The 16,820-nt window shown below is 44.3% G+C and overlaps 1 protein-coding gene across 9 annotated transcripts in view; it reads left to right on the top strand.

The window, feature by feature from the left end:
- The first annotated feature begins 9,637 nt into the window (after nucleotides 1-9,637).
- Nucleotides 9,638-16,820, top strand: part of Vhl (von Hippel-Lindau protein) — a 162,258-nt gene continuing 155,075 nt past the window's right edge. For 5 of the 9 annotated variants that reach the window (XR_008609902.1, XR_011892124.1, XM_055064903.1 and 2 more), the window contains exons 1-3: nucleotides 9,825-9,915; nucleotides 11,746-11,904; nucleotides 16,597-16,650. Coding sequence is in view for 7 of the 9 variants with exons in the window: in XM_055064903.1 (XP_054920878.1) it covers nucleotides 9,910-9,915; nucleotides 11,746-11,904; nucleotides 16,597-16,650 (219 nt within the window). In the remaining 2 variants the exon portion in view is untranslated. Of the gene's footprint in view, nucleotides 9,916-10,140; nucleotides 10,225-11,745; nucleotides 11,905-16,596; nucleotides 16,651-16,820 lie in introns of those variants that run through there. The other 4 variants (XM_055064907.1, XM_072285889.1, XM_055064904.1 and 1 more) reach the window with 3 other exon arrangements.

Raw genomic sequence — 16,820 nt, 5'->3', positions numbered from 1 at the left:
ATAATCGGACAGCCAGTCTTCCACATCGCGATCGTCAGTACCGCTGAACGTCGGAGGGTCACGCTGACGAACCACACCAACACACATGGCAGGCGCGGTGGTGGGTAGAGGTAGTGGCGTCTTCAGTCATTGCAGTGGGAAATGGTAAAGTACGGCTGCGGAGCTCCAGGACGAGGACTACCCAGCACGTCCACCCAACGTAACAGGCGTGTACGTCTCAGCAACGTGGGCACGGCGTCTGGAAAAGGGCCATTAACAGAAGGCAGCCACAACCCAAAAAACCGGCAGAGCGAGACACGCACGAACGTCATTTTCTTTCTCTGTGCTGGCACAGAACTGGCGCCGAAGTGCTCCATTACAATATATATATATATATATATATATATATATATATATATATATATATATATATATATATATATATATATATATATATATATATATATATATATATATACACAGGAAGGAGGCGACGAACTTGGGAGACTTAATTACTAAACGTTTTGGCTGGTGTACCAGCCTTCGTCAGAGTAGACTGTACTCTGACGAAGGCTGGTCCAGCAGCCGAAAACGTTTAGTAAGTCTTCCAAAAAGTTCGTGGTCTCTTTCCTGCGTATGTTACGTCGGGTCCTGGGTGCTGAACTTTAACGAAACCCCCTATATATATATATATATATATATATATATATATATTAGTTTGTCTGTGCTGACTGGCTAACCCAGATGCAGTCGCTTTCGTCACGCTTATTGAATTGGCGCACACGACCCGTAGAGAATGTAAAATTTGAGAGGGATTAGGTGGGACTGAGCTAGTGCATCTAAAAGCACATAACCGGATGAGAAGAGCAGTGCCGGTGTCCGATTGTTCCAGTTCCACGTGCTTAGCTTGCGGTGGCTTGTCGAAAATTGCTAGTTAAAAATGCCACGGTTTAGTGGAATTTTAGTGGCAGCAGGGTCCTCATTGAAGAAGTGTTCGCAGAGCGATGTGGTATACGCGCCTAAAGGCTTTGCAAGCTTCGAAGTTTGTCAACATTTGTATTATACACAAAAGAAATCCATTCTCGCCAGCACCTCCGACTTGATAATTTGAAAGACGCTCTCCTCCCCACGGCGCTCTCGATTCTCCTGCACGCGCTGCGCACGGTGCGCTTTTTCTCCTTGGCTCCCGCGGATGGGCCGATGGAGGCGCATCAGTTTGGGCTAGTTGCGCGCCCCAGGGGTGCCTTCAGAAATGGTGATAACAGCAGTGAGATTGCTGAAGAAAATGTTTATGAGCAGGTTGGTTTCTTCTTAAAGACGTATGGACGGGCCACACTGATGCAAAAGGAGCTTTGAGGCGAATTCTATGCACCATACGTTTTTTTTCTGCCGCATGATATGATGTTTGACTGTGCATCGGATCAAGTATTGCTTGTGTCGCATCCCTTTGCCTGGCTTCTGTCTGGCTTTTTTTTTCTTGCCTATGCGCGCATTTTCACCGCTGGTATTATATTCAGCGTGCCTTCTTATAATGAATTAGTCGGGAGTGCATCGTCCATGTGTTTGTTTTCGAAATACAAAGGTAGCTTTTGCGTTGTGATGTCTAAACTAAACGGGATGGTTGCGCAATTTCAGTGCGACCCGCCATGGTTGCTTAGTGGCTATGGTGTTGACCTGATAAACACGAGGTCGCGGGATTGAATCTCCGGCCACGGCGGCCGTATTTCGATGGGTGCGAAACGCTAAAACACTAGTGTATATAGATTTAGGAGCAAGCTAAAGAGCCCGTGGTGGTACATATTATTCTGGGGAGTCATCCACTACGGCGTGCCTCGTAATCAAATCGTGGTTTGCGCACGTAACACCCCATTTTTGAAGCGTTTCTAGTGCTCACACGTCACTTTGACGGGGCGAGTGTTCGCTGTCTTGTGACGTCGTGTTCATGTTGCACAATCATTTAAATAGGTCCTGCACATTGCCTGCAAGCTTGAGAAAACCAAATAAGAATCGTCAGCTACTCATGCGCCCGTGGCAGCCCAATTCAGAGAAAATTCAAGAACTGAAAAGCGCAATGTGGACTAGCTAGCTCTCATCACCCGGAATAACACGGGTATACTTGCAATTAATTTTTGAGGGCCTACAATCATAGTATACAAGCGACTGACGTACACATCGATGTAAGCTTGAAAGGAAGCTCCTCTAAAAGCCGCTATTTCGATTTTTAGCAAAACATACAACAGATCCTAACAATCAGAAAAGTGAAATCTAGAGGCTGTATTTTCGCACATAATTGTTCACAGTGGAAAGCAGAGCTTATAGTTCTGCTTGTCTGACTGAATAACAGTTGAGAACGTGTGAGGTGATGCGATCCTAGCAGAATATTCAGCATATTGGGGACCACCCCATTTTTATGCAACGTGAAAATTGCCGCTGTAAAAACGCTGATGGGAAGGCTGAAATAATGAAAACAATGCAGCATTAGGGGAGGCTTTGATATGAGCAATAAAAAAAGGAGCCTTACCTCGCAAACAACAGTGTTTTTTGTAGGAACAATGTTTTTTGTGTTACGTTGAGCAGCCACTGCTTCTTGCGCAAGACATAACGCTTTCCTCGTGGTATCATAAAATCTGCATAAAAATTTTCAGGCTTCTTGCTGCAGTTATATGCGCTACAGAACGGCATAACGCTAGCACAACAGCGCCGGAAACACTGCGTGCAACGTTAGCTGCGCCGAACCAGCCGAGGAGAAAAATGGTGGCAACGAGAAAGAAAAACGCTAGCCAAAAGCAACACCCGAGGGCAACTGAAGGGAGACCAATCGTCGTCTCGAAAAACGGCAGCAAAGGCGGTTCACGCGGGCGGACGCACAAGGGGCGGGAAGGAAGCTCTGCGCGGTGGCGGCGCAGTTGAAGGTGCTTGCAAATTATCGAGGGCGACCGGCGGGCTTCTTATCCAAATATTAATAAATAAATGTTTTGTACCGCATATCCATGTACATGAAGTGTGTGCACGTCATTTGGACGTGTCAGTTTTCGCGATTTTGTGACATCGCGTGGCAGAGAAACGAAGTGGGCGTAGCTCCAAAAACTTTGGCCAATAGTGGATGTTTATTAGCAAAAAATTGACAGCATTGACATAATATTGCATATATGCCTAATCATGCATAATAAGTGTGTGCGGGGCATATGTGAGATGACGATTCTTCGCAGGTTTTGCGGCAGGCCTGGCTCGTCCCGAAAGTAAGCGTCGCTTGTAATTTTTAGACCAATTGTAGAGGGCTAGTGGCAGAAATAGAATACAAAGAAATCGAAATAACTTATAGCGCCCCTGCTGCCGCTCCTGCTGTTCATTGAAATAGTGGCCCACTATGAGAGATTGGCTGTTGCTTCTTTTATAGGGTGACTCGATGTCTTCCTCACTTGCCGCTCGGGGGATATTGAGCCACCCTATTTTGTTCAAATGCGAAGGGACCTTCGCCGCTCTCATCTTCTGCATCTCCTCTGCTAGCGCGTATCTAAAGCTTTCGAAATAGCGATCACAATGCGGCTTCCACGACTGCATGAATCCTTGCATCAGTTATACCACGTCGCAGCCCCACTATCCAGTCTTCGTGATGTACACAGAAGACTTATAAAACTCTGAGCCAAGAAATGTAGCACGCTTTTTGAATTCGTCACATTAAAATGCGGTCTAATTCACCATTCGTTGCACGTTTAAGTAAATGATTCGCCATACCGTGATTACGCATTCGGCGGTTATCTGTAGCAAAGTAAGCCGGACGGGAAATTTGTGTCAGTCCTCCTTCTTGAAGGACTGTGTGCCTTACATAAACTATTCGGCGGTTCAAGCTGTAAACTATACTACAAAATGAATTTCCAAAAAGTTGGTGCGGAGAGTTAGTGGCGCAAGCTTTCTTCAGGTGCAGTGAGAAGCCAGCAAGAACATGTCACGACAGTGACAGCGACACAGTCGCAACCGTGAACGCACCTGAACCAAGAGGTCTTCCGAATAGTCCCTCATTGACATTGCCTGCACAGTTGTCCGCAGTTCAATGACCTGCAAAAAAAAAATAATGAGGCAAGCCTTGACGGGCTTGTACGAGAAATTTTTTAAAAATAATACAATCAAAACACACATGCTCTTGCGGAGCAAGTATGCCGCTTCAAGCTGCATATATCATCTTCAAGCAGCATATAGCATATATGCTATGTTTAGACCATGTTTCATTTTTAATTAAGTGAGGTTACAGTACTTATAACAGTAAGACATAAAGTTGCATATCTATCTCTCACTCTTTATTTCGCCATTCGCATTTCAACAGTGAAAGAATGATTGTTCGTCTTGTTGCATGAGCACCAGTGGCAAGTATCCAGTTGGTGTGCTTCATTGTTTGACCTCTCAATAACGTTGAATGCAGTAACTAGCATTTATTAGGCGCATTTTATCGCTGTTGTGTCGTTGACGAAGAGTTATCTGAATGATTCTATTGATATCCCGATAACGTACGTTCTACGTACTTCAGTTATCTGCGTGAATACCACAGTATCAAGTAAAGATAACAAACGGAAATACTTGCAGATTTCACAGCGGATCTATATATGGCTAGGTTAGCATAGAATTTTCGTGTCGGTACACAAAAACTATCATTATCAATGGCTCATATCCCCGCAAGCACTCAGACCTTCGTAAGCGCGCAAAAAAATGCAATGGCTCATAGCCCCGTAAGGCAGAGGCTACAAGCACTCAGAAAAGTGAAGCGAACAGTGCTTACATTCTTTCTAGTCACGCATACAACATACAGAACAGCATGTGGAAAAATCATCATCAATGGCTGACAAGTCCGTAAGCACGCAAAAAATGCAACGGCTCAAAGCCCGTAAGGTACACGGGCTACTCAATTTGCGCGGGTTAGTCGTGACGACGCTGTCATCCTTGTCGGCGATTTCAATGTGGATGTGTCGGTATAGACAAGGGACCTGTATCGTATTGCAGACATATCGCTTGAGATGTGACACCAAGGCGGCCTAACCGACCACCCAGCGGCGTACGCACATCAGTTTGACGTGAATGTGTCTGCAGTTGCGAGTATGCTGATCAGTGTATATCATAGTGACCAAAAGCCATTGTGACCGTCGTTACTAAGTGACAATGAGTGATGCAATAAAGTATTTACCAAAAGTTTTCTCATCACGACGTTTACAGCTCTGCTAGTCATCCACCTTCGCAGGGCGGAATGGCCCTGGTTTTTTAAAGCTTAGCTCGCAGCTGACACTGCTCTTGAGGTGCACCCACTTAGCGTTCACATAGATCAGTTAGCTTTCCTTTTGCTTCTTGCCGGACAATGCATTCCCTGCATATATTGTATTGATGTAACCCTCCTGAACAACGACATTAGTCAGCTAATAAACGACTTGTCCAGTTTCCCACTATGGTAGTTTTTCGCAGTCAAGATGCTATACCTTAAAAATAGTTGGCTGTTATTATGCATGTTTAAAGAGTATAAAGACCAAAAAACCTGGTCGATATTTCAGCAATCATTGGAAAACGGTGAACTACCGGCCGATTGTAAGATAGGTAAGGTGGTTCCTGTGCATAAATATGGTAATAAACACTCGCCTTTTGTCTACCGGCCCATGTCTATTACCAGCATCCCATGCAAAATCTTATGCAAGATCAATATGCAAAAGAGCACATACTCTTTTCACATATTGTCACTTTCCTTGAATCGAACTCGTTTTTTCATCCTTCTCAGCACGATTTTAGGAAGTCCTATTCATGCGAAACACACCTACTCTTATTCACGCACAAACTTCACGCAATTTTAGACTGCCGCTCAATCGCCGACTGCATCTTTCTATATTTCGCGAAGGCATTTGATAAGGTCTCCCATCATCTTATGTTACTAAAGCAGCACATGGTGACACTAACATTCTAAAATGGCTTGAAGTGTTCCTTGCCCATCGTCAGCAATTTGTTGCCGTCAACAATGGTAATTCTACCGTTCACCCTGTTCTCTCCGGTGTGCCCTAAGGCACCGTCTTGGGGCCCCTGCTTTTCTTATATTTATCAACGACTTACCCAGTAACCTTTCTTCTTCTGTACATCTTTTTGCCGATGACTGCGTCCTTTTTCGGGAAATACCAAATGATAGTGACAAACACATGATTCAGTTTGACCTTAACGCGATCTCAACATGGTGCAAAACTTGGAATATGACCTTAAATGCTGAAAAGTGCAAACTTATGCGCATCTCTCGTGTTAATAGTGAATTGCCAGTATATAGCCTTAATGGTGTGTTACTTGAGTTTGAGTTTGAATCCTGTTACAAGATATAAGTACCTCGGAATTTATATTACGTCTAACCTTAGCTGGCATGCGCACATTTAGCACATCACTAACAAAGCTAATTGCATGCTCGGATATCTGAGACGTAACTTTCACACAGTCCCAACTAGCATCAAACTTCTACTCTATACCACACTCGTACGTTCACAACTAGAATATGCTTCATCAATCTGGGACCTACTGGAGATGGTACAACAAAAATCAGCGTGGTTTATTCTCTCTGACTTTCGGCGTACATCAAGCGTAACCACTATGAAGACTACCATGGGCCTAACTTCACTTGCATCACGACGCAAAATTGCACGCCTGTGCCTTTTTCACAAAATATTTCATCATGAGTCTATTTGTTACGAGTTACTTCTTCCCCCTTCATATATTTCACGCCGCACAGATCACATACATAAGGTAGGCATTTCTACATGCAAAACTAAAACATTCTCGGATTCTTTTATTCCTCGCACGTCATATGACTTGAACCACCTTCCTTCCTCAATAGCCACAATTCCTGACCCTGTATTGTTTTGGACTGCTGTTACCGCTTCTATTGAATGATATATTGTGTTGGTCAGGGTTCATTTTGACTCAGTAATAGCCTGGCGAGTCAGGGGTGAAGAGCCTGCGCTTACACGTGGTGCAGCGCTGTGTTATTTTGTTTGTTTGACGTACGTTCTCCAGGGCCCAGGATCCCGAAGTTCGTCAAACGAGGCTCGACACCGGTACCCTGCAGGTCCTTTCAGCGTTCCTCATGGCCAGCGAATTGAGTTCACCGGCCATTCCGAACTTCCGGGGCGAGGACGAGCTGTTAGATACGGGGCCGTTTCCTGAGCCTACTTCGAATTCCCCAGACCATATCGAATCGCACCACAGCTAATTAAGGAGAGCAGAAGCACGGATGCCACATTCCTGAGGCACGACACGTGCAAACAAGTTGGCGGACCCCACTTCGTGTGCAGCCCGTGGAGCTATTCACTGCTTGGCTCTTCCCGAAAGGGAAGGGACTCTTCCGTCCTGGCACTGTTGCGGGTAAAGTGGGTCCCGAAGAAAGACGGCTGTAATGTGCCGTGACAACCTGGCGGCGTCGCCCCCTTCCCTCTATGGTGATGGCGCATTGCAAGTCAGCAAGGCAAGACCGCAGGGAGAAGAAAGCCCTCGGACGAACACCAAGCAGTGACTCTCTTCGCCGGGTGTGACTCCATCGCACGGGCGCCTATCATTGGCCGAAAAAGGCGTCACCTGAGCGGGCTTTCCCATTGGCCGAACGTGACGTGTTTTCGAGACACAGAAGGGCTTAAAAGACGCAGACCGGGAGCATTCCCAGAGCATCCCTTGATTCATCTCTCTCGAACTTCTTGCGACGGGCCGCAGCGTCCGAGTTGCTGCCGGCCCGTAATGACTTTACGACTGTTAATTGACTCTCATTGTAATTAATGTAAATAAACCTAAGTTTTTCATCTCGAAGTCCTCCCCGACTCCTACAATACACAACACAGTTTTATACAAAGTAAGAAACCGAACAAGGTACAAGCTTTTACAATCTTAACGGAACATTCGTAGAAATAAGGAACCCGAGGATCATAAAAAAATTCTGTATGCACAACCTATTGATTGTTAGGACAGGAAAGGAGGCAAGCTTTAACATTCTTTTTGAAAGAGTTCAGGGACACGCATTTCTGAACAATTTCTGTGGCCTGTGTGTCTGTTGAGAAGACTCGTACTGCCAACTTGTCCTGGATTGAATTTTTTCTCACAAACCGCTCACAACACACTGCCATCGATAACCTCAAGTCGTCAAGCAGTCCAGTCTTGTGAGGTGTACCACAGGGCTCTGTGCTTTTGTTTCTCAAATTTATAAATGACCTCCCTAACAGCTAGCATTGTTTCATCAATCCGGTTATTCGCTAATGACTGCGTCCTGTATCGGCGCATATCCTCCCATAATGACCAGCTAATACTCCAGGAAGACCTAAGCAAAATAGCAAATTGGTGCTCTCTTTGCCTCATGTCCCTCAACGTTTCCAAGTGCAAGTACATGTGTGTAACTCGCAAGCGGGAAATCATTAACCACCAGTACTCTCTTGATTCCACAGCCCTCACTCAAGTTGACTCTTACCGTTATCTAGGTGTTACTATCACTAATCAGCTTACGTGGTCTGCCCACATAATTCAACTTATAAACGACTGTTCTAAATCACTTGGCTTACTCAAAAGATCGATCGCTTTTTCTGTCTCCTGTTCCCGTACGGAAGCTCGCCTATGAAACGCTCGCTTCATGGCTCACTCGGTCTAAACTTGAGTATGCCTCAGCAATTTGGAACCCTCACCAGACTTATCTTATTAACTCACTCGAAGCAGTGTAGAATCGTGCAGCACGTTTTATCGCTTCAAACTATGACTGGCATGCAAGTATACGCGGCATTAAATCATCGCTCAGCATCCCTAGTCGAACATATCGTAGGAAGATTTCACAACTTTCCTTTTCCACAAGCTCTATTATAATTTCCCACATCTCGGAAACACTGTTCTACTTTCCGCCAGCCGCTCTTCTAAGCGTCTCTTTAACAATCTGTCTACAACGTCTTCATGGTTCTAATGCCTTCAACAAGTCTTTCTTACCTAGTGCTATTGTATTGTGGAACGCGCTACCCAACAGTATAGTAAATGAAAGTGATCCAGATATATTTAGGCACCTGTTGTCACGTTTTCAAAACCCTTAACCTACCACTACTACGCTGTTACTGTAACGTCTAAGTTTTTTACTGCTCTGTTATACTGCCAGTTGTGTTGCCATTTCCACTGCCGGTTCGTACCTTTGTTTTGTTTTTGATTTTTCTTGCCCGTCGTATACTAGCATGTATACCAAGTTTTGCTTACCGTTTAACATAAGTTAACCATTGTTTAATAATGACCATAGTGTTTATTGATGCTTTTGCCCCCCCCCCCCTTATGTAATGCCCCAAAAGGGGTCTTTAAGGGACAATAAATGATGATGATAATAAATGAACTATGAGCAAAGCTACAAGCGGCATTTGCTCACTTCGTTTGGATCCAAGTAGTTCAGTGCAAGTCCTTCCGCATAATTTGAATTTAGCGCCTAGATGCTAAGATTTTTTGATTGGCCATATTTACGGGGAATACATCCATCTGCACACGAGTGTATGATTTCATGAGTGGATTTCAGCGTAGTATTCAGGATCTACAAAATTGGAATCCCTGGGGAAATTAGTTCCGAAAAAGAAAACCATCGCACGCGACATTGTTAGCGCCGCCAGAGGTGCTGCACTCGGTATTGCGTTCAACTTGTGCCACGGTAGGGTGTTTTAATCATAGTTTTAATCTCGGTTTTGATATTTCTGCTGTATGCGCAGGGCACATTGTTATGGTCACTTCAAACTGACAAGTGCAACTGGGGATTTCACGATGGGGCTGAAATAGCCCGGGTGCCTATGTAGTCTAGGTGCGCTGTCGTCGCGTGCGGCGAGTGTTACAAGAGTCGATTATCTTTGGGTGCCGTGAGTATCGTAAACCGATTGCTAACGCAGACAATTTGGTTCTTTATTCTATGACGCAGATCTGTGCAGCGACTTCATGGCGGTAAGGGTAACTTATTCCTCGTTGCCACTTTTGACCCTTTGACTAGGCTCGAAGAGCGTAGCCTGTGCGCTGTCAAAGAGGTCGAAACTTGGTGACGGCCGCATTGCATGGAATCAAACAGGCCCGCATGCAGCAGCGTTTATTGTTTTTGTTATGCCTCATGCGTCAAGGTGCGTTGCGGGGAGAAATGCGCTCAGCACGAGCGCATTCCTCATCGAACGTCCTTCGTTTCGCTTCATTTGGCGGTGACGATTGGTTTGATGTATCAGGAAACCCTGATGAAGAGGCTGCCCCACTGTGTGCGGAATAGTACGTGTAGCTTTCTTGAATAACTTTTCTTGCAAGAAACACTTCTAACTTAAGACTTTTTATATTGGAATAGCTGCGATTGCAAGTTCGTTGCATTTTCTAGAACATGGGGTTAAGTACTGCGTAACAGTTGCAGTGCTCATTCAGGAGTCGTGCTGTTCCAGTTGGTCATTGTATACCAATGTTGGTGTCAGTTTTTAGTTACGTTAACGGCAAAATTGCCTTTTTGCATTCCAGGAATTGCCATCATGTGAAATGAGAAAAAAAGACTGCTTTGAGCTGCAATGAGCTAACAAATTTTCTCCATTTTGTGAGAACATGTGTTAGTGCCTTAGTTGTACAGAGAAGTGACAAGTACACAAAAACGTGTGTAATTCTTGATCTTTTACTGGAAATGCTAACCCAGCACTTCCAGTATTAGTACTGCCACACACCTGATGCTTTCAAAGATGTCTGCTGGTAGATCACCACGAGCACTGACAGTAAGATAGCCGAAGGTTATGAACTGGAATAAGAGTTTAGAAATTTTTTGTGTCTGAAACAGGCAGTCTCAGTGCAGCAGTTCTATTTCAGTGGTGCTTTGGTGCCGAGCACTAGGTTGTGAGTTTGATTCCTTGTTGCAACATTCAGCTGTCTCGCTGTGATGTGTACGGTAAAGCTGAACAAATATTAACCCCTCAGGCGGTAACTGCGGGAAGGAAAGGCAGACTTCAATCTGTTTTGCAAGCTGTTGTGCCAGGAAAGGTGATGCACAAGACCCGGAAATATGCAGTTAATTTGCGACAAACATTTTGATGAAAGCACATATTGAGAACAAGATAAGCGTCTTTTGTTCTTTACGTGGCCGTGTAGGCCATGATATGTCCCTGAATTCGTAATGAAGTAGTCGGTAACTATTTCAGGTTTCATTTGAATATGCTGCACATGCTGCACTTTAATAAAAGGCGGTAATTATGCAAGTTTCAGATAACAAACTTTATTTTTTGGCTCTGGTTAAGGTCTAAAGGGAAAAGTAAAAGGTGATCTGAGGGGTTAAACTTTTTTGTTGGTTACAACCATATGATGCAAACCGACAATGAAGCCAGAAAAAGCATGGGGAAATTTAATGTTTAATTCAAATGCAAAAATAATAACGAAAAGAGAAATGAAGTGGAGAAAAAAAAACTTGGCTCAAGTGGGAGCTTAGCGAACATCTTTCACACTATGCTTGTTGTGCTTTGAATAATGTGAAGTTTTAGTGTAGCTGTAGATAGGGTGCCCTTGTTCACTGTGGGTTCCCTCATAGCTTGTACTTTCGGTAGTTCTGTGCAGCACTGTGGAATCTACCGGCACATTAACCAATTGTGAGGGAAAGTGCATTTAAAGCTATCCATCTACACCTTGATGCCCGCACAAGCATCTGCATTTGCAGATCTCGCAGTGTGGGCCCTGTTGCACGGAACTACTGAGAAAGAGTTTGGGAAGGTTATAAAAACACTGGCCGTGCCTAATGGTCATGACTGGTGCCTCCCGACTCTACAGATGGGTGACGATCAAGGTCAGGTGCGCTGCCTGGTCTCGGGCCCGTCGCTGTGTCCATCGTACGTGCGTTTTGTGAACAAGACAAACCGCCACGTGGATGTCATCTGGCTCAACTATGAAGGCCTGCGCATCAAGTACAAGAGCCTTGGGCCAAATCAGGTATATGGGAAAAACTGAAAATGTGCTCTGCTCCTAGTGCTGTTAATATCTGATGTTGGTTATCATTTGGAGCAACTGTGTAGTTTATAGGACCAATGATAGCACCAATGTGGTGGGACCAGCACCTGACCTCTTCTAGGTGCCAGATAGGTGCTTTCCGATGTTGCCCAGTCATTTAGTTCCTATTCATGTTTCCTTGTTGGCACTGAATCTGGGGCTTTTGCAATCCTTATAGATTATTTGGGAAAACTAAACTGTTGGCTGATATTTAACTTTTACAACACACAAGGACTCGTCTATTGTTGTAGCATGAAGCAGCTTTTAAACTGCTTCATGCTACAAGTGCTTGACATTATCTTTTGTGAATTCCTGTGCTTCCCTGATTTTTATGTTGTGTATCAAAATGTTCTGTTTCCTGCAAAAACTGCTTCCACAGTAACCTAGCTAAAATAAAGTGCCTTGGGTAGGTTTAGTATTTGCATGGCAGCTCGCTTAAAGAAAAAGGGTACTGCTTGCCAAGTCGCATTATGCTATGGTTACATGTGTGTGTGTGTGTGTGTGTGTGTGTGCATCTCACAGCAGGATCAGCTAGGGTAGGCAACACTGAAACTGCTATCTGCACTGCTTTAGGTTTACCTGAGTGGGGCTTTCGATGTATATTTTGTCTGCGGTTTTCAATAAGTGCAGTGTTTATTGTGTTGTGTGCATGAAATTTGTAGCTACCCAAAATACTGTTTCATCTGCAGCATTGCTGTTGTCCCTGTTATTCCTGGCAAACTGTGTTCATGTGATGTGCCATGATAAAAGCCGGGTCACTGTGCAGGATCATATAGATGTCTGTATGCTGGTAAATGCTACACTGCAGACACATCATATGAATGTTCCTTGCGGTTCCTGCTTTAAGGGATACTAAATAGAATCACTAAATCAGTGAAGACTGATAAAGTATTCCTTGAAAAATCTATTTTATTTCATTTGACTGTAAGAGGCTCATTACTAGAAGAAAATAAAGTGTAAACTTCAATTCTTTAAATGTTGCACTGAAACCCCAGTGCTGGTATGCCAGTGTGATGTCGTGGATGTCACCATATTTTCAAACATTTTGGGCTATTTCATTATAATCATCATCACCATTATCATCAGCCTGGTTACGCCCACTGTAGGGCAAAGGCCTCTCCCATACTTCTCCAGCTACCTCGGTCATGTGCTAATTGTGGCCATGTTGTCCCTGCAAACTTCTTAATCTCATCCGCCCACCTAACTTTCTGCCGTCCCCTGGTACGCTTACCTTCCCTTGGAATCCAGTCCGTTACCCCTAATGACCATCGGTTATCTTCCCTCCTCATTACATGTCCTGCCCATGCCCTTTTCTTTTTCTTGATTTCAACTAAGATGTCATTAACTCGCGTTTGTTCCCTCACCCAATCCGCTCTTTTCTTATCCCTCAACGTTGCACCTATCATTCTTCTTTCCATAGCTCGTTGCGTCGTCCTCAATTTAAGTAGAACCCTTTTCGTAAGCCTCCAGGTTTCTGCCCCGTACGTGAGTACTGGTAAGACACAGCTGTTATAAACTTTTCTCTTGAGGGATAATGGCTACCTGCTGTTCATGATCTGAGAATTCCTGCCAAACGCAGCCCAGCCCATTCTTATTCTTCTGATTATTTCAGTCTCATGATCCAGATCCGCAGTCACTACCTGCCCTAGGTAGATGTATTCCCTTACCACTTCCAGTGCCTTGCTACCTATCGTAAACTGCTGTTCTCTTCTGAGACTGTTAAACATTACTTTAGTTTTCTGCAGATTACTTTTTAGACCCACCCTCTGGCTTTGCCTCTCTAGGTCAGTGAGCATGCATTGCAGTTGGTCCCCTGAGTTACTAAGCAAGGCAATATCATCAGTGAATCGCAAGTTACTGAGGTATTCTCCATTAACTCTTATCCCCAATTCTTCCCAATCCAGGTCTCTGAATACCTCCTGTAAACACGCTGTGAATAGCATTGGAGAGATCGTATCTCCCTGTCTGACGCCTTTCTTTATTGGGATTGTGTTGCTTTCTTTATGGAGGACTACGGTGGCTGTGGAGCCGCTATATATATCTTTCAGTATTTTTACATACGGCTCATCTACACCCTGATTCCGCAATGCCTCCATGACTGCTGAGGTTTCGACTGAATCAAACGCTTTCTCGTAATCAATGAAAGCTGTACGTAAAGGTTGGTTATATTCCACACATTTTTCTATCACCTGATTGATAGTGTGAATGTGGTCTCATGTTGAGTAGCCTTTACGGAATCCTGCCTGGTCCTTTGGTTGACAGAAGTCTAAGGTGTTCCTGATTCTGTTTGTGATTACCTTAGTAAATAGTTTGTAGGCAACTGACAGTAAGCTGATCGGTCTATAATTTTTCAAGTCTTTGGCGTCCCCTTTCTTATGGATTAGGATTATGTTGGCGTTCTTGCAAGATTCCGGTACGCTCGAGGTCAGGAGGCATTGCGTATACAGAGTGGCCAGTTTTTCTAGAACAATCTGCTACCATCCTTCAACAAATCTGCAGTTACCTGATCCTCCCCAGCTGCCTTCCCCCTTTGCATAGCTCCCAAGGCTTTCTTTACTTCTTCCGGTGTTACTTCCGGTGTTACATAATCTGGCCTATAGAAAAGTACAAGAATGAGGCCTCTAAACAACTGAGCAACCACACCCATTACAGAAAACTTGACTCTAACCCAACTTCAGATTACAGCAATATTGTGATAAGCACAATAGCGGAGCTCCGGTCCAGGGAACTAATCACGGAATCTGAATATCGCTTCATGATGCCCAAGAACAAAACAGCAGGCCGCTTTTATCTTCTTCCTAAAATATATAAAGTTCCGGTCAAAGAAATATTTACAGCAGAAATCCCGCATCGGCCTATTGTGTCTAATAACAACACACCTACTGAGTCACTATCTAAATTTTTAAATCACCACTTGTCAAACATACCCACCACCCTCCCATCTTTCGTTCAAGACACGCCGCACTTCCTTCGAATTATCGACGGCATCAACGCCAACCAAATCCTTTCCGACTGCGCTATTCTAGTAACTTTAGATGTTTCTGCCCTTTACACCAACATTCCCATGAGTGAAGGAATTGAAGCCGTTTCTAGAACCCTCGCAATCAATCCCCAAGCGCACGCTCCTGAAGTTTACTTATCGCTCCTTAGGTTAGTTCTCACGCTCAACTATTTCGAATTCGATTCTATACACTAGCTGCAAATTTTCGGCACTAGCATGGGTACGCCATTCGCTCCCACGTATGCGAACATTTTCATGGGACAGCTTGAAGCAGACCTGCTGAAATTCTACCCTTTAAAACCCCACACCTATCTTCGTTACATTGACGACATATTTGTAATATGGGAACACGGCACAAGCGTTTTAACCGACTTAATTAGCCATTTCAATCGCTTTCACCCAAGTATTAAATTTACTGCTCACCACTCTCCTAGTCAGATCAACTTCCTGGACACGACAGTCTACATAGAAAACGGAAAACTGAGAACGACACTTTACCGGAAGCCTACAGATAGCCAGCAATATTTAGACTACAACAGTCATCACCCGCGACATTGCAAGCAAGGAATTTTTGTCGGACAAGCGAAACGTATAAGAAGAACGGCGTTACCACTGACTTATATTGCACAGAAAAGTTAACTGTTGGGCTAGTTGGTCGTCCATATTTCAAGTAATAGCTTAGCGCAAAAAAACCACGGACACAAGGAAGACAGACAAGGACAAGCGCTTGTCTGTCTTCCTTGTGTCCGTGGTTTTTTTGTGCTAAGCTATTACTTCAAATATTGCACACTCCTTAATGATGCCCATAAGATTGTCGTTCATCGCTTCAACACTAAGGTCCTCTTCCTGAGTTAAAGCCGAATACCTGTTCTGTAGCTTGATCCGGAATTCCTCTATTTTCCCTCTTACTGCTAACTCATTGATCGGCTTCTTATGTACCAGTGTCTTCCATTCCCCCTTCAAGTCTAGGCTAATTCGAGTTTTTACCATCCTATGGTCACTGCAGCGCACCTTGCTGAGCACGTCCACATCTTGTATGATGCCAGGGTTAGCGCAGAGCATAAAGTCTATTTTATTTCTAGTCTCGCCATCTGGGCTCCTCCACGTCTACTTTCGGCTATCCCGCTTGCGGAAGAAGGTATTCATTATCCACATATTCTGTTCTGCAAACTATACTAATAACTCTCCCCTGCTATTCCTAGTGCCTATGCCATATTCCCCCACTGCCTTATCTCCAGCCTGCTTCTTGCCTACCCTGGCATTGAAGTCGCCCATCAGTACAGTGTGTTTTGTTTTGACTTTACCCATCGCTGATTCCATGTCTTCATAGACACTTTCGACTTCCTGGTCATCATGACTGGATGTAGGGGCGCAGACCTGTACGACCTTCAATTTGTACCTCTTATTAAGTTTCACAACAAGACTTGCCACCCTCTCGTTAATGCTATCAGCAGCATAAGGGTTCTCAAAACTTGCCAAGTTTAGTGTTTTGCTGCTTTACAGTAAAATGTAGCCCATCTGTACTGATCAGATATTAACTGGGCTCGAGCGGACACCTTAAAAATCTCTGATGTCAGAGGAAGCTGTGTGAGACAGTATCGCCACCATATTTTTTTGTTGTAATGTCTTTCCAGGCATACGAAGTGTCACCCCTTGGTAACAGCGGCCTTTTTTGGCATTGCAAAAAGGTAATTTACCGTATTTACTTGCGTAATGGCCGCAGCCCTGAATTTTGTCATCGAAATTCCATTTTTTTTTCTTTCCCGTGTACTGAATGCACCCCAAACTTGCCATAGCGATATGGCATGTGCAAAGTCTAGCTAATGATGATTGCACTCTCGAATGCTACACGAATGAC

This window comes from Dermacentor andersoni, chromosome 1 (genome assembly GCF_023375885.2).
Source record: "Dermacentor andersoni chromosome 1, qqDerAnde1_hic_scaffold, whole genome shotgun sequence".
In the NCBI taxonomy this organism is placed as follows: domain Eukaryota; kingdom Metazoa; phylum Arthropoda; class Arachnida; order Ixodida; family Ixodidae; genus Dermacentor; species Dermacentor andersoni.
The sequence above is the reverse complement of the archived record's forward strand: the minus strand, read 5'-3'. Positions and strand labels throughout refer to the sequence as shown.